Source organism: Chaetodon auriga, chromosome 22, assembly GCF_051107435.1.
Source record: "Chaetodon auriga isolate fChaAug3 chromosome 22, fChaAug3.hap1, whole genome shotgun sequence".
NCBI classification, from domain to species: Eukaryota; Metazoa; Chordata; class Actinopteri; order Chaetodontiformes; family Chaetodontidae; genus Chaetodon; species Chaetodon auriga.
The window spans coordinates 17525379-17551246 of NC_135095.1; the positions used below are offsets into that span (position 1 = coordinate 17525379).

General features: G+C 45.6%; 1 protein-coding gene and 1 long non-coding RNA gene across 9 annotated transcripts in view; one reads left to right on the top strand and one right to left on the bottom strand.

Moving 5' to 3' along the window:
• On the bottom strand, positions 1 to 16161 carry gata3 (GATA binding protein 3). 8 transcript variants are annotated; one of them, XM_076722059.1, is made up of 7 exons: positions 15893 to 16161; positions 10813 to 12864; positions 10300 to 10665; positions 8812 to 9345; positions 6426 to 6571; positions 3986 to 4111; positions 1 to 1570 (listed from the first exon to the last, which is right to left on the bottom strand). In XM_076722059.1, exons 3-7 carry the CDS (start codon positions 10532 to 10534, stop codon positions 1280 to 1282), a joined length of 1332 nt encoding a protein of 443 aa, XP_076578174.1. In that variant the 5' UTR covers positions 10535 to 10665; positions 10813 to 12864; positions 15893 to 16161; the 3' UTR covers positions 1 to 1279. The 8 variants fall into 8 exon arrangements, with proteins under 8 accessions (XP_076578174.1, XP_076578175.1, XP_076578178.1 ...); XM_076722060.1 differs by lacking the exon at positions 15893 to 16161 and adding an exon at positions 6312 to 6358 and having other exon boundaries at positions 6515 to 6571; positions 10813 to 13087; XM_076722063.1 differs by lacking the exon at positions 15893 to 16161 and adding an exon at positions 6312 to 6358 and having other exon boundaries at positions 6515 to 6571; positions 8869 to 9345; positions 10813 to 13085.
• The window catches only part of LOC143314837 (uncharacterized), a 13511-nt gene continuing 2836 nt past the window's right edge, over positions 15194 to 25868 (top strand). The window contains exons 1-2 of the long non-coding RNA XR_013075831.1: positions 15194 to 15264; positions 24452 to 24571. This is a non-coding gene — a long non-coding RNA (uncharacterized LOC143314837). The remainder of the gene's footprint in view (positions 15265 to 24451; positions 24572 to 25868) is intronic.

Genomic DNA, 25868 nt, shown 5'->3' on the forward strand with positions numbered 1-25868 from the left:
TAACATGTCAACAGAGATTAAACTAGTTTATTATTTTCAAAGAGGGAAAAAAATTACGAAACAAAAAAGCAGTCATATTTTACACTAGTGATTATTATTAAATTTTTACAACCATTCAGTCTGCATAACATAAAGAAATAATTCTACATCTTTGTTTATTTCGTATTTTTGGTACTCTGATTTATACATACAAATAACAAATACAGGAACTTTTTTTCACAATGCATATAATCTGTGGGCAGGAAGAAAGTCTTTCAGGTGATCAAATGTGTGTGTGTGTGCGTGTGTGTGTGTGTGTGTGTGTGTGCGTGTGCGTGTGTGTGCGTGCGTCAACACAAACCAATTGCCCGAGACCTATAGCACATCCAAAAAAAAAAAAAAAAGAAGAAGAAGAGAGATGCCCGCAGCCGGAGCCGCTGACTCTCTGCAAACTTAATGCAACACAACTCACGCAGGTGAAAACCGAGGCCTGCCCTTTCTCAAAGTCTCTCCCTCTCATCTTCTCGCCTCCTCCTCCTCCTCCCTTTTTTCTTTCCTCCGAGGCGTCCTCTCCTCATTCCTCTGGCGGCAAGTCTCTCCACCTGCCGCGACTCGTACCCTTCTCGTCGTTAGCTGCCCAGGGGCATGTTTCCTTTTTTTTTCTTACTTAATTAAAAAGTCTTCATTAAATGTACTGTATTTCATACAATTTGTACAAATATATTCAACGTCTGTCTCTCCTCGTCTTCAGCAAGAAGAAAAAGAAGGAGGAGGGGAGCGGGGGTTCCTGTTACACAGGTGCAAGGTGAAGAGAGGCGGGTTTGGAGGTTTCGGGAGAGAGCGTTGTAAAAGTTTTTTTCATGTCTGTTTTTGTGATGTTTGTGTGTGGAAAAATGGCTTTTTGTACACAAATGGAGCTCCTTATCATGTGGATCAGCTGGGAGGACAGCCTCAATGTGGTGGCGGTGGCGGCTCGGGGAGGAAATGCTCTTTCTCTCCCTGCTTGGAGGAGAAAAAAAAATGTTCCCCCTGGAGGTCAGTGCGCCACAGTCAAGTCGAGTCTGCAAAGCATTCACATCGCAGAGGTACTCTTTGATTTTTAGAAAAATAAGATACAACTGAGGACAAAGGAGCCTAAAGCCTGTCGTCCCGGCACCGCAGCTCCGTGGTGGGACAGGAGAGCTTAGGTCGGGCCGAGGAGCAGTTTGTCTTTTAGGATGTGGAAGCAGGTCAGCAGAGGTACCGAGGGACGTGGTGGTGGCGAGGCCGAGGGTTCGGGGGCGGTGCAGCGCAGGGAGGTCTAACCCATGGCTGTGACCATACTGGAAGGGTGGTGGGGGGCGAACGGGAGGCTGGAGGAGGGGTGCATGGGTGTGGGGGTGGTCAGCATGTGGCTGGAGTGCGAGAAGGGAGGGAAGGACGACATGTGGCGGGACAGGGCGGCCGGGCTGAAGGAGCTGCTCTTGTCCATCAGGCTCTTGGAGAAGTCGTCCATGCTGTCTTGGGACTTTTTGCTCTTCTTGGACTTGCTGGACATCTTCCTGTTCCTGGTCTGGATGCCTTCCTTCTTCATGGTCAGAGGTCGGTTAATCTGCTCTCGAAAGGAGACAGAAAAGATGGCAGATTAGTATTTTGTCACAGCGGATTCGTGGCGCTGCGTTCACATGCGAGATAGAAATCTTAAAAGTGGGGATTTCGGCATGAAGACGGGCGTAGCTGTGGCTCCATTTACATTAAGCAGCACAATAAAAAAGAAACCTTAAGTGGAGGGTGTCACCAAGTTTGAAAATAAGGAAGAAAATGTGGCTTTTAAGTTTTCTTTGAGGCTGATTTTGGGGTTTTGGGGAGACATAATGACAAGTAATGGATTGACATCATGAGGCGAGTCTGACCGTCCCATCCTGAAACGGACGATTGTTTACATATTCTCTGTGTGCGTGTTTGTTTTGGGATGTTGATTCCTTTAAGCTGAACTGTGTCTGAGGCTGTGGTCATGCCAGAAAGAAAGGGAGAGAGAGGAAAAGATGGAGGGGGATGGAGGGAGGATGGAGAGAGTGTGTGCAGAACAGAGACGGACGGAGAAGAGTCTGGCAGCTAATGTGCAGCCAGCCGACCACAGAGACACATGGCCATGACGACCGCCGGCGTCGGCCAAGTCCTCCTCTCCACCCTCCTCCTCAACCGCGTGGCCGTCTCCTGGCCAAAATGGCCCCAGCTGCCATATTCCGGCATAGGTTTAGCCGGGAATGAGAGCTGGATGATGGAATTCCGGCTGTGGGCAGGATTATGAGGGGAGGTGGATGAGGCCGACTGGCTTCCTGATCTTTCTGAGCGGTTCTTCCCGGGGAAATGGGAACAGGGATTTCTTCCTCACTCTCTCTCACGCTGTCTGAGACACTGGCATTTTTCTCCGACTCCTTAAGCAGAGTGGCCTCGATGATTAGCGGAGGGCAGAGATCTGTGGCCCCCCCAGTGATGCGGTTTCATTCTCTAAGATGTGGCTCCATACTGGGTGACTTTCTCTGTCTTGTCTGCCTTGCTTCCAGCTCTGAGGCATGCTACGCCCACCTAGAGCCGGCCGGGCCTGCGCTCTTTGATGCTGAGATGTCTGCCGTCTCACAGAGGAAGCCTCGGGCCTCCGGCCTGCACTCGGCCGCCGCCCCGGCACATCAAACAAAAGCTGAGCCGAAGCATTTGAGTCAATGACCGCCGCAGAATACACAGCGCAGCCTCTCACATCCTCTCTCCCGACAGCAGCAGCTAACCACCTGAAAGCCCTGCCCCCGTGCAGAGGTGTCAAAGCTGAACATCCTCACAGATAGAAAGATGACAAAGACACCTTTCACACACGGAGAGTAAACCCCCTGATTACTGAAAAGAGGCAGTTTGTGTTTTAGGTGTTAACGAGGCCTCTTGTTGGTGGCAACTTTTCAGTTCTAACAAGCTCCTTATCTGAGGCAGAGCTCAGAGGACAATAGAGCGCTGCAGTCAGGTGTGCTGGGACACTCACTGCAGGAGCGCACGCAGGAGGCCGGGGACTCCGCTTAAACTCCCCATGGAGAATCTGGAATTTGTTTCAAAGGGAAGCAAGCCCCAACAGAAGTCCAGATTTACCAAAATAAACTCATTTCACAATTACGCCAAGGTCAGGGTCAGCTCAGACGCTAACGTGTGGCTGGGAAATATTATTCTTCTCTGCCTTTAACCTCCAATGTCTTTCTGCGGCGTCTAACCGTCAGCCAAAAGTAACAGAGGAAAGTGATTTAACAGGGAGCGCTCGCGTGACAAGCAGGCCAGCAGAGCAGGATCCTCTTCCCTTTACGTATAGAGGCAACCTCCATCAGCTGTCAGCTGGGGAAATATTACCTACATGTGGCCTCAGAGCAGCTAGCCTGCTTATTATTATTATTATTATTATTATTATTATTATTATTATTATTATTAGAACCATTAGTTTCAACGACAATGGCTGTGTGATTAGAAGTGACAGCTTTGTGCTGCAGGAGAGGAGGCAGAGATAAACGAGTCCCTGGGGTTTTCAGATTCAGGATGTGAAATGATGTGGCGAGGCGCTAACCAACCCAAAACGAATCAGGAGGATTGGTGGTCAGAGGGGGGACTCCAAGTCCCTGGCGCACGTGGAACCAAAAGGCAAGAAATAAGAAAAAAAAAATCGGCCTGGAAATTAATCGAATTTTAATTAAGCCCCCTTCTTTAATATTCAAAAGCAAGGCGGCTGCGGGCTTAGTTCACTTCGCTCTTATACATTTTAGATTCGCACTTACTGCCAATAAATCATATTAATTCTACAGTATTTGTTATCGCCGTGGCCCGGAAAGTCTCTGCAGGGACGAGTCAGATAAAATATTCAGAGGAGGAGGGAAAGGTGCCCGGCAGGACGTGATGAGAGAGACGCAGAGAGGGTGAGGAAGATGGAGGAAGGAATAAATATTCAAGGCAGCCTGTGATGGCTCGGGCAGATAGCCACTGAAGGTTTATTACTTACATTGTGCAGTTTAAAGTACAGGCCGCAGGCGTTACACACCGGGTCCCCGTTGGCGTTTCTCCGCCACAGCGTCGTCGTTGTCGTTTGACAGTTTGCGCACGACGTCCCTGCCCGCCTGGCTGCGGACTGCACGCGCAGAAAGGCCAAAAAAGAGAGAGAAAGAAACCCGTCACATGACCACGCAATAACCCAATCAACATCAAGGTGCATTCTAGCAGATTTAACGCCAAGATTCAGGGCTTCCGCTCGTGAAATCCCTGATTTTTAGCAGTGAAGTGTGATTTTATTTGCGCATCTGGGAAGTTTGACTCCACAGACGCCCTGTAGCACGTCTGCAGGGCACATCTAAGCAAAAATCTGGGATTATGATGTCTTTGTGTAATTGTGGCAGCCCTGCATACATGGCAACATGCACAGTAGCCTCCTACATCTCCACAAATGCAGCAAAGAAAAGGCCATTTTATTTTCTGTCATTACAGATTAAACACAGTCTTTATTTTCACTCGTGCATTGTGCAAAGCCATTAAAAACACGGCAGTCCGTAAAGGCTTCACTCTGCCTGCGTGCACCCTCTCCATGTCCACCCATAGGAATTATCCTCTGCATTGAGTGCGAGCTGAAAATAGTTTAAAATAAAGACAGAAATACCAAAAACAGAGCTGCTTTCACTCCAGGCTAAAAATAGCGTCATAGAGCACATACCTCCAGGAGAATAAATATTTACAGAAGACATAAAAGCAGTGCCTTGAAATGGGAGAGCTATTAAATCTGATTAAACTTCCCCCCTTTAAGTGCGTGTTTGCGCCACGGAGGCTCGTCTCCAGAAGGCCTGAGCGTGCTCATCCTGACTTATGATCGATCAGACTGACGAAAACTGGCTCTTATGTCTGTGTTTAAACGTGATTTTTAAAAACATGCACATTGTGGATAGAAAACCAGAATATGTGACGCAGGGAAAGGAACCACGTGGCAAGAATTGCGCGCCAATTAAAAGCGCGATTAAAAAGAGAAACGTGGATATTCTGGGGCTTTGGCTGCGGGCTGCTGGCGGAGAAAAACCCCTCACTTCATCCTGACACAGTCAAAGTCGTGTCTCCTCATGGATTTAGCCGCCTGTCTTAGTCTGCTGCAATGGCCTGACATTGATGTTATAATCTCTAAAAACAATCAATAGACGGTGACCGCAGAGGACACACTCACGTAAAGGACTACATTATCTCAGGGAGGGATTTCCAATTATACACACGTGGTGGCCTAATCACCCCTGCTGCCGTGTGCTGGGAATAACCAATCAGATTGCAGGAATAAACCCTTAATAATTTCGCCTGTGATGGGCGCGATGCGTTTCCTCTTCTTTGCTTTCGTTGCATCTTCTTGCAACATCTTTTGACTTTCTTTCACCTGCTTTATATTTAAATGCTGTCACTCAACCTTTAAATCAATTAATTTTTATGCCAATAAAACGTGAAATCCGAGCAAGGAAATATATGATTTGTTGGATGGGATGAATTGTTACACAAATGATGAGGTTGCCGCCTCCTAAATCTTCCCCTGGTGTCACTTTCTGGCCTCCAAATAAGATTTTTGGCCCCCCATAAATAAAAACTAGGGGGTCAAACGTGGCGTGGCAATTACCCAAACCAAATTTAAGCAGAGATTCTAAACAAATCTCAAGTCGTGACTGTGTGCTGGCCTGGCTCGGACCCCGCAGCCTTTCTGTTTTGACTGGGGAAGCGGGCTGTGTTGTTAAAAGCGACTTATCTGCGCTGCTCAGATATCCGGCAGCTCTTTCCTGGGAAGTCGGCTTTTCACATTAGAGGCGAGGTGGAGGAGAGAAGAGGTCCAGAGTAGGACTGGACAGCCATCTTTGCCTCGAAAGATTTTTTCTTTCTTTCGTAAGAAGGCAGAGGGGAACTCCTCTAAAGCTTAAAGAGATGCAGCTCTGATGAGGGGCTTTCCCTGAAATAACTGCAAAAAAAAAAAAAAAAAAAAAAAAAAAAAAAGCTCCACCTGAAGCAATGATAAGAATTGCAAAAATAGCCTAAAATGCACCCTAACTCCTAAAATGTTAAAATAATGCTCATATGCTGGATCTCATTGTGCGTTTTTGAATGCAGGCCTGCAGCCACACTGCAACAAGCTACAGTGGAAGCAGTTTTCTCTTTAATGGAGCCAATGCATCTCCAAAATACACACGGGGCCTATTGTTTGAACAGAGTACTCTGTGAATCAATGACAATTTTAGCAAATAAAAAATAGCATCGTCATTGCATTTAAAAAAAAAAACTGTGCAGTTTTTTCTATGGTAGTATCTGAAAACAGAGACCTGCACTTGTCGAGTCAATTTCCTGCAGCTAATAGGCCTACTTCTTCCTGGATAGGGGAAAAACAGAGAGAGAGACGGAAATGTCATCAATAGAGAAATGTGGTGGAGACGTACCAGCCGCCGCTTGGGCTTGATGAGAGGGCGATTCTGCCCGTTCATCTTGTGATAGAGTCCGCAGGCGTTACACAGATAGTGTCCCGTACCGTCCCGCCTCCACAGCGGAGTCGACGTGGCCCCGCAGTTCACACACTCTCTACCCTCTGCAAGAGCCAACACACGCACACACACACGCGCGCGCGCACACACACACGCACAGGACATGGAGACAGTGTCCAGGTCAGTTGGTCCTTAAACATGTGAAATAATTCATAATGCATATAATCTGTGCTGGGAACAGAAGAGGTGAGCGAGGGGGAATATTAGGATATTTATAAAACATGCAGCACAGCATCTTTACAGCAGCAGCAATAATAATAATAATAATAATAATAATAATAATAATAATAATAATAATAATAATAATAATAATAACATCTAAGAATGAATTTTACTGCAGCAGGTGTTTTATTTACACACACACACACACACACACTCTCTCACACACAGACTAAACACATGTGGTTAGTGTTGGTGGTGAATACAGCAAGTGTGTTAAGGTCCATAAGGCAGAAATCATTTAGATAAATCACAAAATCTTCAAGCTGCGTGTCCTTGAACAGGATTTTCAGACTAAAAAAAATCCACTCTGGTCCGTGAATTTAAGAAAATCTAATAGAACAGACCTTTTTCTTTCTCTCATCAGCCAAGCTCTGCTTTAAACAATAATAATAATAACAATAATAATAATTATTATTATTAATGGTCTTCTGTGCATATTGTGTGTTAGCACAGGCTGTGTGTCCTTTGTTTTGGAATGATTGAGGGGCGTTCAGGGTTGACTGGCACTTCTCTAGTGACACCGACAGGTGAGACGCGCACTAACAGTTTGACTGGAGCGTCGAGGGGCCTGAAACTGAAACAAGCGCGCCGCAGTCACACTCACATTATTTGAAAGCAGAGACTCACACGGCGCTTTTGTGCAACGCCGAGAGCCTTTTGCATTTTCATGCAGCCGCACTTCCCTTTTTTTTCTTTTTTTTTCGAGTTGCAAAAACACACACAGGCCCACTTCTTGACAAAGAGAGAGGCGCGTCAGTCCGGGTCGTGGCGCTTTCAGATGTGACAGACATGCAAGCACCTGGACCGACGTGCGTTTCTTTCTGCCTTTCTCTTTTCTTTCTTTCTTGCCAACAGACGACTGCTGCTGCAATCAAACAGGAACTGTGTCAGATCCGATGCATTTGACTTGAGGAAAATAAAACGGCCTCTGCTGTGTAGGTTTTCTATACTGCACCGTGTGTTTGGGCTTTAGAGAAACGCTGAACGCTTTGTCCGAAATCTGAAGTTTACACGAGGCGCACTCTGCACTGATAACCCCGTCAAAAGGGGGGATACTGCTCAGATCGCGAAATGCACATTATCTCACATTATCCTCGAATTAAAATCTTTATTTGCATTAATGGCCCAGTGTATGATGCTGAATAATCCCGATGATATGCATCAGCTAATCCACTGTTTTCTATACTCCCATCAAAGCCGCTGATATTAATCTCATTACAGAAAACTGCTTTTCAGCTGTGCAGCAATAACCTTTAAAATAATTACCCCTCCTCACAATTTGGAAATATGTGCCCTCACTCCCTCTTTCTCTCCCCTCCCTCGGTGGTTCGTGCACTCTGCCACGGCGACGGTTCACCCGCTTTTTCCCTGTGAATGAACAGGCAGCATCCGGTGCTCTACCGCTGGGTAAACAATGCAACTGTGGCGTGCACTGGTCTGACAGTAATGGGATTATCTTAAACATATAAACGGGGCGACACAGCCCAAAGAGCTGGCTTCCCCTCTGTCTCTCCCTCTCCCTCCGTGTTAGTGCAGAGGAAGATGGAAAAAATGAGCTAAATTCATCTCAGCGTTGAGCTATGAGCCCGTCTGCGTCAGGGTGATTTTATTTTGTTGGGGGCGAAATATGTAATAAAGTTTGAGAATTAGAGCTCCGTTTTTGTGATTAATAAAAATTAAAAGATCCTGAAAAATGATCAATATATTTTCCAGCTAGTTTATTTCTTTTATTTAAATAATTTACGTATTTATTTTCAATATATTTCAAACTTATTATTATTGTCATTATTATTATTATTACTGTTATTTTTATTCTTATCAGATGATGAAAGAAAGAGCTTTGAGGCATTTTGATGCGCCTGATCAGAGTACAGGCTGACCTGCGTGGCCTTTAGCCCCAAAATGAGAGCTTGTTCATGTGATGGATGAATGAGCTGCTCTTAGGCTTTTTTTTTTTTTTTTTTTTTTTTTTAGTATGAGATTAAACATGGCTGATCATTAAGGCTGCAAATCTGGGGAATAATGTTAGATCAAAAGGGAATGTAATAAAGCGCACGCCTACCTGAACAGGACCTTGTTTTTGGTCTTGTTTTGGAACCATAACTAGAAGGTGACCCACCTATCAGGCTACTTGGTGGGAAGAGGCCTGGGCCGTATTCAGGGACATAGGGTGGGTATGTGGCGATGGGGTGGTGGGCAGAGGCTGACCCTGCTCCGATTGATGCCACGCTCCGGCTGTGAGCTGACTCCAGTTTCATACTCTCGGCCAGGGTCACCTGGTACTTTATGCACTCTTTATCCTCCTGCCGCCCGGAGCTGCTGGAGCCCGGGGTGGATATGCCGGGGTCCGGGGATACGTCTTTCGGAGGGGTCGGGGGAAACGTGAAGAGGTGCGGACTGGAGTGACCGGTGGACAGGGAGGAGGAGGAGGCCGGGGGGTAGACGGACAGGCTGGCCGGGGAGCCGTGGTGCAGGGGGTTCTTGGGGAAGGGGCTCAGGTTCCAGGGAGAAGTGCTGTGGTGCGGGGCGATGCCTTTGCTCCCCTCCAGCCAGGGCAGAGAGCCGTGCAGTAATGAGGGACGGCACACCTGGCTACCTGGGGCAGCACAGAAACACAAGAAAACATCACAACCTGATCTCAGCCTGCAGCCACAACAAACACGCATTAATTCGTTTGTCATTCAGAAGTGGGAGAGTCGAGCTTTAGGCCCGAACCGCGCGCACATTTACGCACTGATTTATCAAACAAACCCAGTGACATTTCATTTTTCAGTTTGAACATTTGACACAGCTCTGATTTAATTTGCCTTCCTGTCGAGATTCTGTTGCCGTGGAGAAAAACTAGTGTTTCATGTGGCCACGCACGTGCATATTTCTAACCTTTACCTTCTCCATCGAACAGGCCTTGACGCAACAGCCGAATACTTGTAGGTCAGAAGCCTCAAAAGAATCTACGGCGTGATTGACTGTTGAGGAAGTTAAAGGCTGCAATAAAGGGAACTCCACAAATGGCCCTGCGCTCATGAATAGCATATTATAATACAGATAAATATGGTACGTGCGCTCAGACGTGAAAACACGCCACTGAGCGACGACCAAAATATTCCAGGTGCATCTGTGACTCCTGTGCCAACACATCTATTTGTTTAAATTCGTAACCAAACACTCGATTGATCCAGAAAGCAAATTACGCACGGGCTTTTGAAAAACTTCTTTGACGTGTGAGTCAGCTGAATGTCAGCTGCGTTTGTGAAGTTTAGTCCGGAACCGACAGCGATACAAGCGGCAGACAGAAACCAAAGACAAACGAGAGGTAAACCATACATGTTTACGGCGTGGTTTCACAGCACTTAAGCTCTCAGCTTTTTAAGACAAAGTCAGCTCAGGCCAAAACCGAAACCTGGTCTGGATCACAGTCACATAATACAAATAATTCCAAACACTGTGACAGTAATTGAGTATTCGCTGCAGGGATAAATTACGCGCGCGGATCCAGGCAGGATAATGTGCACATTATTAAATAAAAGGCCTAAAGAGGCCGTTTACTTACTGTGTGGAGGAGGAGGGTACCTCTGGACGGCTCGGACAGAGTTTCCATAGTACGGAGAGACGTGGTTCCCCTGTCCATCGATATTAAAGAGTACATCCACATCGTCAGCGAGGGGATACTGCGAAGGGTCCATGTATGAGTGGCCGAGGCCCGGGTGATGTGAGCCGGGATGCTGCTCGTTCAACACCGCGGGATGATGGCTCATCCAGCGTGGCTGATCCGCACTTACTTCCATTGCTTTGCCTTTTTCTTTAGCAAATGTTCATGCACGCCGAAGCAAACCGGCACAAGTCACAAGATAAGAAATAATCTGTCCCAAATCCGTTTTTAGTTAAATCCACAGGTTCCGTGCTTGCTTCCGATCACCTGGAGACAGAGAGAAGAATTTATTGTCTTATTTTCTCTAATCTGTTCACATGCAGCACGGCTAAAACAGGCAAGGGGCTCAATTTACCCGGCTTTCTAAAAAAAATAAAATAAATATATAGATATATATTTAAACACGAAACATACCCCACATTACAAATGCAACAAAGGTGTTGACATATAAATACGTCCAAAATGGAATCCAGTCCCACGCAGAGTTCCTGAACTTCTTCCTCTCAGAAAAAAAAGATGTCAGTGTTTCAGCCCAGCTCAACAAGTCGTGGAGGTTCGTGGAGGCGCAGGGCTCGTTTGCGGCGGATGGCTTCAGCGCACACTGACCAGCACCAGCAAGTTAAACTCACTGATCAAATCTGTGTTTGTGCGCAGTTGTAGACCTCTCCATTAACTCCGCTCCTCTCTCTCTCTCTTTCCCTCTCGTCTGTGTGGCTCTTACTCCCTCACCCTTGCTCTACCTCTTTCTCTCTCTCGCTCTCTCTCTCTCTCTCCAGCTCCTTTTTTTTTTTTTTTTTTTTTTTTTTTTTTTTTACAGTGAAGGCATTCTTTCAGGATGGCGCCAGGCAGCTCAATGCTTGCAGACAGCTGTGGCGCGACGCAACTTAAGGAGGGTCTGTCAGTGTCATCAGTTAAGGGGAGGGGCCTGCCCTAATTGAATATAACGTGGGCCAGGAGAGATGCAGAAGTGCTGCGAGATTTTTTTTTTTTTTTTTTTTTCAATGACCTTGTCAAAAAAGGTGTTATTTAAAATATGACTGTTTCTTATTAGCAGGCCTAATAAAACTTAACACCTCAGTTACGCATGAGGTGCTAAGATGAAGGTGTCGGGAATTATTATACAATCTTAAATTAAACAGTGACACATTAGCATGTACGTACGTATAAGCAGGATGTATAATAGAAATAGAAAAATAAACAATTAAAAAATACATTTTGCACATCAACTCCTGATAAGCTTCTGAGCCAATCTGTTAAAATAGCAGCACTAAAGGACGCAGAAATGTTTTAATCTCAGTGTGTGTTTGGTTACACCGCCGGCTGAAGTCTGCACTTTATAAACAGTCTGCTGCAGTTTGTCTGCACAGCCGCAGGAAGAGAAAAAGAAAGGCTGCAGCAGAGCCTGTTGCTCTGGGCCAATCGCAGGTTGCGGGACATGCACGCTCTTAAAATTGTGACAGTGCGTCCCCTCGCGGTGACAGGCGCGTTATTCTGATGGCACATCCGAAATGAGCCGACCTCCTCACCGTGAAGCAGCGCAGGGCAAGGACGCCTGCGAGTGAGCTCATAGCATCCAAAAATGAATTTTAAAAGTCCTAATGTAGGCTGTTATTGTCTGTCAGTGAACTTATCAGTGTCCGTGCAGTGACCTACCCGCTGCAGCAGCTCAAACAGACAAGCAACAATGGCTCGTGTCATTATTTATTCAAAACAGTGCATTAAATGCAACACGATAGCGCACACAGGGAGTGATTTACCCCACCTCGCGTTCCATCTTTTTCCAAGTTTAAAGAGCAAGCAACTAGAGTTTAAGGCTCAGCCCTTTCCTCCAAAAAAGCAGAGAGGAGCTCACCCTGCGCGCTCAGTGGCACGCGGGCGTGATGCACTGCGTTTGCGGCGTGGTCCGCCTCAGCGCGCGGCGGAATGGGGGCTGCTCCTCAGGGAAGTATTTCATGTCTGGAGCCCAGTTTGGCTTCCTCAGACTGGCACTGTGTAATAGTAGAGTAGGGGATGCGTGGTGGGGGCAGCCTCGGCGACGCCACTGGATGTGACGTCACCGCGGTGTAAACAGTCAGGAAATGAACCCTCTCGCGGCGCGCAGCGGCTAGGCAGCGGGAGCGCGCACGCCCTTGCACCACGTAGGTATCAGCGTGATCCTGTGGCAGGCTAATATCAGGTAGGGCCGGGTTTAATGGGAGATTGATTGGATGCGCAAAAAATGCATGAAATGGACTATTGGTGATCAATAGCAGGACAGTCTTTCAGATAAAGTTTAGCAGGTACGATTTTCAAACGCCTCCAAGGCCACACGCGCTCAGGTGATGGCTCCATTAGTGCGTATTCGTCTAATTCTCAATTTATTTCCCCCTCTTTGATACGGAGGTTGTTGTCAGCCGGGCGCGTGGGAGCACAGACTGAGAGAGACTTGGCAAAGCGTCGTATTTTTCCTCTCCAGGAGAGCCCTACCTGGAGAGAGAGAGAGAGAGAGGGAGAGAGAGGGGGAGCGTTTCTCACTCAGGCAAACCTGAGACTGAACTTGGATGCAAACTGCTGTAGCTGCCATTGTCAAGCTGTCAGCGGACTCGTGTAATTATCCTCTTGAAAAGTATCGCGGAGCCATTATCCACAAAGTACCCGTTATAGGTGCTCAGAGGCAACACATGACGGTAAATGTAGCCTAAAATCCCGATTATGTTTTTTTGTTTCTTGACTGGATGTATCGAAGCTTAGAGAATGGGACATGGAAGCCGTCCCATGACTTGATTCCCAAGCCTCGGTGTCAATAACGCCGGAGCTTATTCAGCACGGAATAAGACTGGCTCTCTTAAAAAGTTGTCATTTATAATCCCAATCTGTCGCCACGGAGGGAGAAATAGTGGCTTCAGCTCGTCCTTCTCTCCCAGCGTGTGCGTGCATTAGTCTATTTTTGAAGCCACTGGCCTACAAATAGCAGCGCTGTTGTGCGTAAAGGTTGATTCATAAAAGCAGGCGAGGGGCCAGTCAGGCTTTTGATGGCACAGATAATTTCTGAGTGATTCTGTCAGCCAGCTTTGATTAAAATCACGACATGGCACAGTTTGTTTTTCTACATGGCGGCTGAGAATATAAGGCGCGAGCGGATTATTCCATTGCCAGCGTGGGGGATGAAATGTTTTAGATAAAGTCTGTGTTTGCGTGCACTTTGTCCCTCAACTTCCGGCGTCAGCAATTCTAATCATTGTTTTTCCTCACAAATAACAATTTCCTTCCGTCAGCTGATTAATCAGAGGCCAGAGAGATAAAATCACACACCGGTAATAACCGTAATATAACATCAGTAGTATAATAAAGTACAATAAGAAATAATAATAAAAATTATTATTATTATTATTGTGTTTACCCCAATTTTAAATAGCAGCACATATAGAGGCCGTTTAGAAACAAGAGCAGACACAAGAGACAATTTCACAATATTAATAATAAAACCGTGTGTGTGTGTGTGTGTGTGTGTGTGTGTGTGTGTGTGTGTGTTGTGTTGTGTGTGTGTGTGTTTACTATCATTCATTAAGGCCTGTTTCATCAAAAGCTTTCCATGATGTGTCACACTTTGCACGCATTTCAACATAAACTGTCCAAAATAGCCGCGACTCATGTCAACCTTTCATCTTGAAAATAAGAATAAAGAAAATAAAAAAAACTCCAAAAAAAAAAAACAAAAAACAAAAAACAAAAACAGCTGAGCGGATGAAAACACACCACACATGTTTTCCATATATACGTGTGTGAGTAATAATAAATAGAGAGTGCAAAGCCGCTGTGATGCTGCCTGATGTAACCGTGAAGATGCTCAGTCACTGATTCAAAGGCTGCAGGCCAGTCGTCGTGATTTGATGTGTAACTGATATATTTTACCGGCCAAACGCTCATTTCTGCATTGAGAAACCGCCGCAGCACCGCAGGTTGCCTCCATGCTACAGTTCTTACTCTGTGAGTCATTTGTTACCTTTCTAGTCTTTTCAAGAAAAACGCACTCACACACAATCTGCTCTCCCGTCAGCATGTGAACCAACTCGGCTTCTTAGAACAAAACGAGGGCGTCAAATTCTGCCCGTCGAGCGCGAGAGAGTCGAGGTGGATTTCCTAGAACGATTAAAATGAGAACATAAATCACCTTTTTCTTCGAGTGTGAAAAGTAGCTCTTCGTGTTTTCTGTCATTCTTCCCCACGGAACAAAAAAAGAAAAACAAAATGGTCTGCCAATTGACTGGCTCGTGATGCTTATCTGTGTCTATATCGCTCCTCGCCAGACGCACTGATGTAATCTTTCATTTAACGCGCGGGGCCTTTTCACCTCTTAGCTCGTGCTTTCCCAAAGGAGACAAGTCATTCACGTTTTTGGCTCATTTATTAATTCTGCTCTAATGGTATTATCACAACAATTTGACTGAATTTTAATTTGAGGCACAGTGAAGAAGTCTGGGTGACAACTCCCACAATAACGCGCGAGACAAAAATCTCGACAGTGGCACGAAAATTCAAGTTAAACGCTGTTCCTCTTTTTTTTTTTTTTTAAACCAGTTTTAAACCGGTGTAAAATATTTTACAATATCTTAACAACATTACAATTTTTAATCCGACCGGAGTGAGCAGTCTGGCTGTTTTGGAAAAAAAAAAAAGACAAAAACATAAAATAGTGAGCGAGGACTTCTCTCGGCCCGTGACAGTGCGCGTGTGATGCCCTTAATTTGGCATCCTATTCATTCTTACAGCGGCTCTCTCTCCGCCATATCGAGACATATCGACCAAAGACGAGATGGAGGGGACTAATAACGGGAGGAAACACAGCCTCAGCGAGCCCAGCTCCTTCTCTTATGACCCGCCGGCAAGGTAATCAGATCAATTTCACGGCGTGTTTGGGATTCTGCCTGTACCACCAACCTGAGCGCTGGGTAATAGGTCGTTAAAAGCCCTCATCTGCGCTATTTTGGGGGCCGGTTTAGAGATATATGTGGCTAAAAACGCGAGGAAGCGCAGTTTGGCTGTCGTTTAGCCTTTTCCACATCAACCCCGTGTCGGTTTGACACACGCGTGCCGGAAAAGGCGAGCCAATGATCAAGCAAGCCAAAAATCACGCTCGTGTTGAGAGAAATAACAGCGCGGTTTGGTCAAAGAGCAGCTCACAACAATGGCGGTCGTTATGGATGTTCGAGCCGCTCTTATCAACCCCACAGCCCCCTTTTTTCAGCAAGTGCACACAGCCGATGCACAGAGAGACGAAGGTGAAGCCGGCAGCTTCCTCTCTGGCTTTGAATGAATTCCGGCCCACACAAAAAAAAGTGCTGCTTGGTTTTTCGTTTTACTTCATTTATTTTCATCTCGGCTAACATGCAAAAGTTTGCCATCATTCACACACGGTGAGCTCAGGGAGCTCTCACATACAAAGCCGCTGAGGGAAGAGGCAGCTCATTGGACGCAGGATGCGCCGGCTTCAGAGCAAATCTAAATATTTACTGACCTGTGCTGCTGCTGCTGGTGGACGCTGGACGGATGGAGGCTTTTTTTTCTGCAGATGTGAAGAAAGAGTGACATAGAGATGGAGGCGCCGATGGCATTTAGAGAGAGAGAGACAGAGAGAGAGAGAGGGAGAGTGAGAGCGGTGGACGGGGAAGGAGAGAAAAAACGCACTCATACGGTGCTGCTGCTGCTGCTGCTGCTGCTGGAGGTGGTGGTGGTGGTGGTGGTGGTGGTGCGCGCGCCCTCGGTCCCGGAGTCACATCGTCATATAACGCACCGCGAGGAGAAGCACGCGCGCACATAGGCTACCGGGCAGGCTGCACGCGCGTCCGGGCCAACCAAAGGCGGCCTCTTTACCGTACTTACTGTACTGTGCACGCCAGCTCTTCCGGGTCTGAGAGCATCACACGCTGGAGGAAGAGAAACCAGTGAACAGCAATCGAAACCAGTGGGAATAAATTATAAGATCACAAGAGAATTTTTTTCTTTAATGGCCAGCCATTTATTATCTTTTTTTCTACAAATTTTGCTCCTAAATATATTGATTTTATTATTCTTTTATTTGTATTTTTATTTGTATGGTAATATTTGGGATCAATAAACACCTGACCTGCCTCTTAGTTTAATACAAACGCCTCTCTATAATCAGGTGTCAATGGCCATAACATAACACACTTTTTTTTCGTTCAGATTTGGTTTTAATGGTTCAAATGTGGACCGTGTGTGTGTGATAAATGTGGTGCGTTTTGTGCAGGATTGGGGATGTTGTGTAAGTGTATTATCCGTGCGTAAGAATGGTGCCTGCACAGTTTGTGCTCTGCAGATATTTCAGTGCAGAATGCGAGATCTCTCCGCGCCACACAAAATGTTGCACCTCCTTTTGTGCTGGCGAGGGGAGCCTTTTCTCTCCTCTGCCACAAAGGACAGATGAAGCCATAGCTGGTGTCTAATCACCTCCAACGATCCGCGCCAAACTCCACATCAGTCAGAGCTCCGTTTGAACAACGTGTAAGCAAACACATCTGAAATCTTCCCGTATCAATATGGTAATGTGACCGGAGCTGCGTTGTGGCCTGCTGCTTTTAGCAGTTGTTGTGAAAATGGCAAAAGCCTCCATATGCATCCACTGCTAACCCGGAGCATATAGGGGCCTGCTAGCCTGCTTATTGACACCATGGTTCATTGAAAGGAGCACCAAGCAAATCCGATCCTTCTCTCTGTGAAATGCACTGAGGAGAGGAGGAGAGGGAGGATGCTGGAGGCTTGCTATCTCTCATGTTGCGCCTTGACTCATCGAAGGAGAATGTAAACTGATCACACCCAAATCTATCTGTGGGGAAGAAATTCAATTAAGGTAATAAATTAAAGATAATTGGCACAAACCTCGTTGTATAAACTTACGAATGCGGCTGCAGCCAAATGTGTCTTTTTAAACCAATGAATAATTCAGGCTTTCCATGCAGGGTAAGCGGAGCTTTTCATTTATGGAATTAGTATTTCAACATCTAAATAGAATAACAAAATAACACATCCAGATAGTAATGATTTATTAATCTGCTTTGGACGTAAATAAAGTGCTTATTTTGGGGAATTATCAGCTCTTCGATTTCAATGTAAAGGTGACGTTAATATGCTGATGTCTGTGATAGCAGCTAATGGAAAACAACAGTTAAACCAGCATTCATGCTGCACTTAATTAAAGGATATTATAGGTGTAATAAAAAGATTAATTACGAGGAAAATAACGAGAATCAATTTGGTGTTGTTCAGTCGGGATAGAATTAAATAAGGGGGAAAAATAAAGGTTGATGCTGAAAGGGAGCGCGTGTAAAATGACATGCGTGTTTTTTGGGAGGAGGAGGGGGTGCAGCTATGGCGGAGTCAGCCCTTAATTAATTGTAAATGGAGACTGTAAATGGCCTGGATGCCGTTTAGGGTGTACCTCGCGTTACCAGGCCACGCAGCATCACATTAAGGGGGCCAGTCTCCGCTTTGCGCTCCCGGAACCGGGCTGCGGCGCGAGCGCGAGTCCAAAGTCACGCTCCTTGTCTCCCGCGTGCGCCCGCCGCCGTGAAATCGCGTGATTAATGTCGAATTTGACGCGAGCTCCCGCGTGACAGCAGAGGCTGACAACAGCTAAGCACAAACCCTCCGGTACGCTGGGCCGTAATAACAAGCAGAGCCTGCGCGCGCCGGCCTTTATTCCCATTCTATCACAGCCGGCTGATATTTATAATCTCAGCAGCAGCACGCAGAATGAGGAGTCATAATGTCACCTTTATGTTCTGATTAAATACAGCAGCATTTTTAGTCGCATGCAGCTCACCTTTTTACAGCTAATTTTGCATTTTTTCCCCAAATTGTGCAGCCGCAAAGCATCCGGTGGAGCGGCGCTTTATCTGCAACCCACCCCTGCACCGTGGCTTTTCTGCCCCGTTAGTGCATAAACGGAGTAAATCATTTACGGTCACCCGCTTTTATAGCCTCCCGGTGTAGCCTAAATTTTATTAGACACTTCCCACTCCAAATGTGAAATAAATGCTGCAGTATATATCTCCCTTCTCTCCCCTGCCTACATGATTCTTCGCTGTAAATGTCGAATAAGATGACCTTAATTTGAGACAAAACACCTCCAAAAATGTATGGGCCACGTATTATCTATTTACTTATTTATTTTCTCAATGTGTTTTATTATTCTCGTCCTGTGCACCCTCCAAACGTTAAGCCAATGTGTGTTTTTTTTCTTTTTTTCCCTTTTTTTTACGGCGGCTTCTCCCTGCGATTTTATTTTAAAATATTAGGCCGAGGTGGGGAGAATTATAAACGACTCTGCTCTTATCTGCTCCCTTCACGTATCCAGGATCACAGAAGCTGATTAAGAAAGAAGTCACAGCCAACGCTGGATTCATAATGATTTGGAATAATGAATCCTTATCTCCCCTCTGCAGATTATCAGCCTTTCAGCTCGCCATGTTTTGTTACATGGGATAATTTATTGCATCTAATACATCACAATGAATCTGATGGGGGAAAGTGATGGCCATGTTAGGAGAGAGGCTGCTTTTTTTATCCCGGGGCAATGAAATGCCTTTACGATTTTTAATTGGTAAAATATAAGGGGGATCTGATAAAAAAAAAAAAAAAAGAAGAAGAAGAAAAAAATAGAAGCACAGAGGTATAATCTTGCCTGCTAGTGTTCCAGCAGCACTCTGCACTATAATTAGTGTGTCAATTTCAACCTGAAATTAACAGCATCGACCTGCCATCTCTGCTTACGCCGGTGGAGTCAGCTAGATCCTAATTTCGCATGATTTATTTTTCACCAAGAAGAGATAATTAATCATAAACACTGAAAACAGTGCAGCAAAGTGGAGATAACAAAATATTTGCATCTAAAAAGATTCGATGGAGCCAATTCGCCTTCACCCCCCCTCCCTCCCCCCCTCCCCTGCATCCCACCTGATCTAGTCCACTGCTGCAGTTCTCGTGAGTACCCTCCAAGATTTTTTTTTTTTTTTTTTTAATTTTCCATGATTAATCTTTGGGTGGCGATGTATCATTAATCACCACGTACGGTGGCGGGAGCGGAGACGTGCGTGCGCCCTGCGTAAACAGGCGGCTGCACTGTGGGGAAGTAGAATTGTTGGATTGTGGATGTGAGGCATCATGTGCGTGATGGTGTCACTGTTGTTGGGAAGCATGCCATCTTTCTTTTTCTTTTTTTTTTTTTTTTTGGTGAAAAGGGTGGGAGGTGTCCCCTGGTAGTCTGATAACCACCAGGATGCAATGCACACAATAATACTAATACTAATAACAGCAATAATAATAATAATGGTCACTATATGCACGTATTTCTATTATTATTATTATTATTATTATTATTATTATTATTATTATTATTATTGGCTGGTGATTCTTTGTTGGGAAGTCGTCTTTGGCGCCGTGCCCGTGCAGCTCTGAATTTTTGGATGGCGCTATGTTTAAACTTGGGCATGCTCACCGTGCCAGGATAAATTTGCATTTTATTTGCAGCTGTAATTAGCTGATCAGCATCTCTCTCTCTCTCCCTCTGCCCATCTTTCTTCTCATTATGATTTTGTGTTTTCGCCGCCTCTTTCACTGCCTCCCCCCAATCCCTCATTTTCCAATGTCCTGGCAGCGCCACCAGATGTTTATCAGTTTTATACCCAGGGACACTGCCATGTCAAACAAACCGGGGATGGACACTTACAGGCGGCTGGGTATCCAGGCAAGCCCTCCCTCCCTCTTCTCCTCCTCCTCCTCCTCCTCCTTCTCTTTCCTGGCTGAGCAGAATAATCCTGGACTGGGTGGCCACTGGGAGTCCAGTGAGGGTTTCATATGAAAGAAAAACAACCAGATCACGTTGGTTGTTGCTTAAAGGGGTCTCCAAAATAGCCTGATTTAATTCACCCTGTGAAAGAAAATCTTAATCTCTCGTCAGTGCGGAAACTGGCCATACAGAGCTTCTGGATTGGAGGCTGCGCTGCGGCCCAGATACCGCAGATAGAGATGTGGAGATGGGCGTAATGAGATGCAAGGCTGGGGACTTGGAGGGGACAAACATCCAGTCAGGAGTCCTCCCAGGAGACGTGAGCACAATGCAACCTGTCTGTTATCTGCAGGGGAATGTACTCTCCCTTTAATGAGCAGCCGTTTATTAAACACACACTCTTTTAACCTCATAATTGGCAAAAAAAAAAAAAAAAAAAAAAAAAAAAAATGGCCTCGACCCCCCACAGTGCGGCTGCAGAGGACGCACGCAGCAGCTGTATCTCGGCGTGGATCACCTGCGCTGCAGCCATCACACCAGCCCGTCAGGAGCCGCGGTTTGCCATGATATACAAATATTTATCCACCGATAAGGAACCGCCACGATGGCAGATAACCTCCTATTCCACCGCGTCAGGACTCTTTGTCTGTACAGTCTCAGCAATTACAAATATTTCCCTTTGCTGCCTCTTTTCACTCTCCAAACTTCTCCCTTGCTTTTAATTCGTTAAGGCGTTATTAGGAGACTCCCTAAGCCGCTTTAGTCAATGACTGTTTGTGGGGTTTGTGGAGTCTGGAACAGAAGGAAAGCAGAGGAGTGGGAGGAGGGTTTCCAAAAAAAAAAAAAAAAAAAAGAATGAATGAAAGAGTGGCTTGATTTTCCCTCGCAATCCAGCTAACATAGCTAACATTTAACGTTTACACCCTGCCTGGCGACTCACTGGCGCTGCGGGGCCGAGCCGAGCCGGGCTAAAGTGTCCCGAAAGCCTTTGGAGGGGTGTAAGTCCCCGGCTATCGGGTTCTCCAGATCCCCTTTAAATGACTGTCAAAGAGGCAAATATCAAATTGCATGGGGTCTCACTCTCCCCGCCCTCCCTCGCTCTCCCAGCAGCCTCTGGCAGCCTGGCACCAGTAATGCGTTACTGTAATGTGATTACTTGTGCAGGGCGCGCGCAGGCATTCCCAGGACTTCATTCTGTCTTTTCAGCTGGCATGAACTGAAAACTAATTCTTCTTTTGAGTTTTAGTTTAAAGAGGTTGCTTCTTGATCCACATCTAATAATTCTGACGTGTGGAGAGTCTGCAGCGTTATTTACTGAACTTAGTTTAACACATGAATAATATGATTAATTCAACGCTGTAAGGAGAGAGGGTTTGTACGAAAACAAAAAGTGTAAATTAGTACATTAAAATGAATTAAGGACCGTGTTGATTTCTGTATAAACTGGTGGTTTTTTATTACATCACTAATGAATGAGTAAACCCTGAAAGAGGAAGTGGTGCTCATGTTTTTTTTAAGTATTCATTACAAAAAAAAAAAAAAAGTGCTTTTATTTGGGTGTGATTCAAGTGTGGAGGATCTGCAGCTGTAAATAAAAACATAACAAGCACCAAAGTCCAGGAAATAACCACACCAGTGCATTAATGCCTGCACCAGTGGTAGCCAAGCTGAGGGTGGGGGCCCCCTGATGGGGCACAAGATGAATCAGAGAGGTCAGATAATGATGAGAAAGGGAGAGCAAATAATGGATTATTTTACATGTTCAGACCTGAAGAGGATTCTAACATGTTAGAGGGAGAAACCTCGAGCAGTCAGAGCTTTTATTTTGAAGAGAGGTTGAGAAATATTGGCCTGCTTTCCTGCAGAGCTGTCTGTCATGATGAGATACTGCTGCAGCTGAATTTAGCAGTTTTTGTGCAGGTGTAAAGACACCTGCAGCTGCTCATGTGGTGCACGTGTTACTGCTTTAACACCTTTCCAGAGCAGCACATAGCCTCTACCGTCCGTCAGAGTGCCGCTGCGAGACGCCTTTCCTTTGGCTCCATCTGCTCTGTCGTAGCGGTCCAACAATAGAAATCTACAGAATAAAACAGGCCTGTGTTTCAGCGTCGATTTCACACACAGAAACATGACGAATGGTGAATGTGTGCTTGAGTTTGGTGCTTCGTGAACCTCATCATCACAGTCTGCAAACCCAGAGTTACAAAATTTGCAATCCACTAATTTTAGGAGGGTTTAACTTCAACCAAGTTTCCCAAATTGGACACACAGCCGCGTTGAAAATAACACAGTCCTTTTAACAGCCTTATCTGCTGAAGGCCTATGCATTGTCATTAATCTTCACCGGGCTAATTAAATTAATCCATCGCCTCTTGGCATTGGAATATAACGACCACCACTAAATCCGCTGCAGGATAACGGATTTGTTGTTAAAACGAGGAGAGTTTCCTGCTTTAATAGCTGACAGGAAAGCAGCAGATTCACCATCAGATGCGTTTCTTTTATTTCCAAACGGACGATTCCTGATGAAACGCACCTTCTGGCTTTGAGAGCGTAAACGGAAGGAGGCTGAAGAGTCGGGCTTTGATTGACAGCCCGTCCGCGGGATCATGTTTAATCCCTGCCTCTCTCGAGCCCGTTCAGAACTCATTTCTCCACCGCGAGATGGGGGACTCAGATGGTTGCCGGGGCAACGGCGATAGCGCTAAGCCATTTCCATTTTCTGCGAATGAGGTGGGGGGGGGGGGGGGACATTTGCAACAGAGGTCGTCACAAAGTCATTCACAAGCACAGAGGAGGGGCCCATCAGCGTGGAGGAAGCAGGGCGTCCGTTACTTCACTCTGAAGTAATCTGTACTCGCTCGTTACTCGTTCTGGAGCGAGTAAAAGTACCACAGTGTAGAAATACTTCATCACAAGTAAAAGTCCTGCATTTAAAATACACATTCGTACAGGAAAAAATGGCCCCTGCAAAAAGTCATAAATACATTTGGGGGGTGTGAGATGATTAATGAGGTAGACAAGAAGAAAAGTTCTGCTGCACAACTTTTAATATATTTTTAATACAAATTTAATGAATTAAATTGACAGTAACATATTATTACTTATTAGGTTTTCATGTTTCTATATAAAACTTTCATCTGCATTAGTTACTATTGCTCTCAGACACATGTAGTTGAGAAACAATGAAATATTTTCCTCCTAAACAGTCAAATAAAGTGCAAGAACCTCCAATCTGTACTTAAGCGCAGTACTTGGCTGGCCTGAAATGTACTTAGTTACATCGATCATTGACTTTTCTGCTGCATCCGGCTCCAAAACTGACCGTTAACCGGCTCATAAGCTCGTTTATCTCAATGAACTTATTTTAAATTACACTAATTAGGCAGCTATAAAGTGAATAATCAGTTTAATTTTGGTGGAGAGGGAGTTGCTCAAAGTAAGAAGTGATCTGTTTCTCTCTATTTAGAGACTTCAGTCATATATTTACTCATTTAGCTCACTTGGTCTTTGTTAGCTTCTTGTTGTTTGTGGATGTTTTTTTGTTTGATTACCCGGCGAGCAGCAGCCTGCACAGCCACAGTAAAACACTGGTACTGTGCATTTCTGTAAACAACAGATGTTAAATTTCTTATCAGTTGGTATCAAAGTGATGAAGATTAGCAGCTCGTGTGTGAGTCTCATCAGGAGGTGGAGGGGATGTGGTGATGTCACAGCGAGGCCTGATGACTGCTGACATGTCTGTGGAGAGAAAACCAGGTACTGGATATTTACAGCCATGCTTATGGCAACTAAATTGGACACTTTAAGCCAAAACATGACATTTTCTAAACCCCAACCAAGTGTTTTGTGCCAACATACCTGTGGTGTGCAGAAAGGTACGGTGCCAGCAGGTGGGCTGACCTGCCGGTCGAGTCGTCAGCATGCAGACTCATATTGTGCAGCCGAGCATCCCGCTGAACTTTATTTAAAATCCTAGAGGAGACTTAACAAACACATGAGGGTGAACGATTGGGAAATGTGTATAAAATGATGCACCAGACGTGGAGAATAAGTCTTGGGTCAGCTGACATCAGATCGCCTTAATGAACAGTCAGAACAAAACAGAATGTGCATGTGAGGCTGTCAGAAAGAGGAATAAAGGGATTTTAACAGCGTGGAAGCTGCTGGGTGGGTCCCGCATGTGTCGGGGTTATCGTGGTAAAACTGACACACCTTAGCTTCCCCTTTCCATTTTCCTTCCACCTCATTTCCTCTCTGTCTCTTCAGAGAAGACGGCGCTCGGCATCATAAGCATCCGGCGACGACGTCCACGAGAAGGTGAGGATGAACCGGCCTTTCTGATCAAAGCACCCGCCTATAAAGCTCAAGGCTGGCCTTCCTCGCCGGGTATGTCGCCTTTATTCCCAGGACACACACACACACATCACACACTCCTCCTTCACCCTCTAACAGTGAGAAATGCCTTCGCTTTCAATCAGGATGCACAAACCTGCCATCTTTCTTTTTGGCATTTTAAATCAACCGTCTGCTTCACCTGCATCTGGAATCCTGCGCCCGCCTCCCCGGGGCGCTGCTTACACAGAACCAGGTTGACAGAGTCAGCGTGCCGGCAGGGTGTTAATGCACTGCTTGTTAGTTTTAATTAAGTAGCCTATAGCCTAGTGATCAGTGAGATCAAGGGCAGTAATTTAAATAAGCTCACCAGGTCTCCAGTAAACTGCAGGCGAGAGCGCTGGCTGCAGCTCTGCTCCTTCTCTCCATCACCTGGCCTCATTAATTCAAAACATCTTTGCCTTTCGGTTGACATCGCACCACACCTGTCAGAACATAGCCCACTCCTCAGTCAGTCCTGGCATCAGTGGTCTCATAATTCTATTTTCACAACCGACCAACTTTCCGTCTCAGCAGAGCGCCACGGGCGTCTGCAGAGTTTATTTGGTCTGTGTCTACACGATAAAGGGAAAGTTAGGTGAAGGACAACAATCTGGTAGAGGAGACCGATCAGGAGGAATAATGATAATAAGGCTAATAAGGTATCTCTCTCCAGCACATTGTTGAAGAGTCTGCTTGTCGCCTATGAGGCTGCTTAAATTAAGCCACATCCAGCAGGTTTTTTATATTGAATATGCAAACACATTTGACAACGAGTAGTGTAATTGCAGACGGCGCTGTAGGCCTGTCTTTAAAGGAAAAGCTTTCAGAATATTCAAACTGCCCTCCTTTCACATCGCACCCCGAACAGCTTTTGAAAAGCTGATGTTTAAAAAGAATTGATAAAGCAGAGAGAAGCTCCGCGGGCAGAGCAGATAGAGGAGCTGCTTTCAGGCGACGCGCCGTCTGTCGCAGTCGACACATCTGATGAAAGGTCGGGATATTGTTTCGAGAGTGAGCGGAATAAAGCTATAAGTTACAGATTGTTTAAGGAAAATGGCTCGATTGTGCACTTTGAACTTTTAGAAGAACATTTATTGCTTTTATCAAAGCTGCGTTCTGCGTCACAAATTGTTAACACGTCATTAAATCAAGCTGTATCCAGTTATTGACGGAGTTTTTATTAGTTCTAACGACGATGTGTTCAAATACGTGCTACTGGCACGAGTCTGCTGCTCCCAGAGCATCAGCGCATTGAAGCTACTTTCACTGCTTGTTTTGATCATTTTTACTATGAAGATTGGTCTCAGGT

Bases quoted from the DNA above. Each gene is read 5' to 3' on its own strand.
- gata3 (XM_076722059.1), bottom strand. From the start codon at position 10,534: ATGGAAGTAAGTGCGGATCAGCCACGCTGGATGAGCCATCATCCCGCG. The intron at 9,346-10,299 runs GTAAGTAAACGG...GTGCTGCCCCAG, and splicing joins GTACCCTCCTCCTCCACACA to GTAGCCAGGTGTGCCGTCCC. The intron at 1,571-3,985 runs GTAAGTAATAAA...TTTCGAGAGCAG, and splicing joins TGTACTTTAAACTGCACAAT to ATTAACCGACCTCTGACCAT.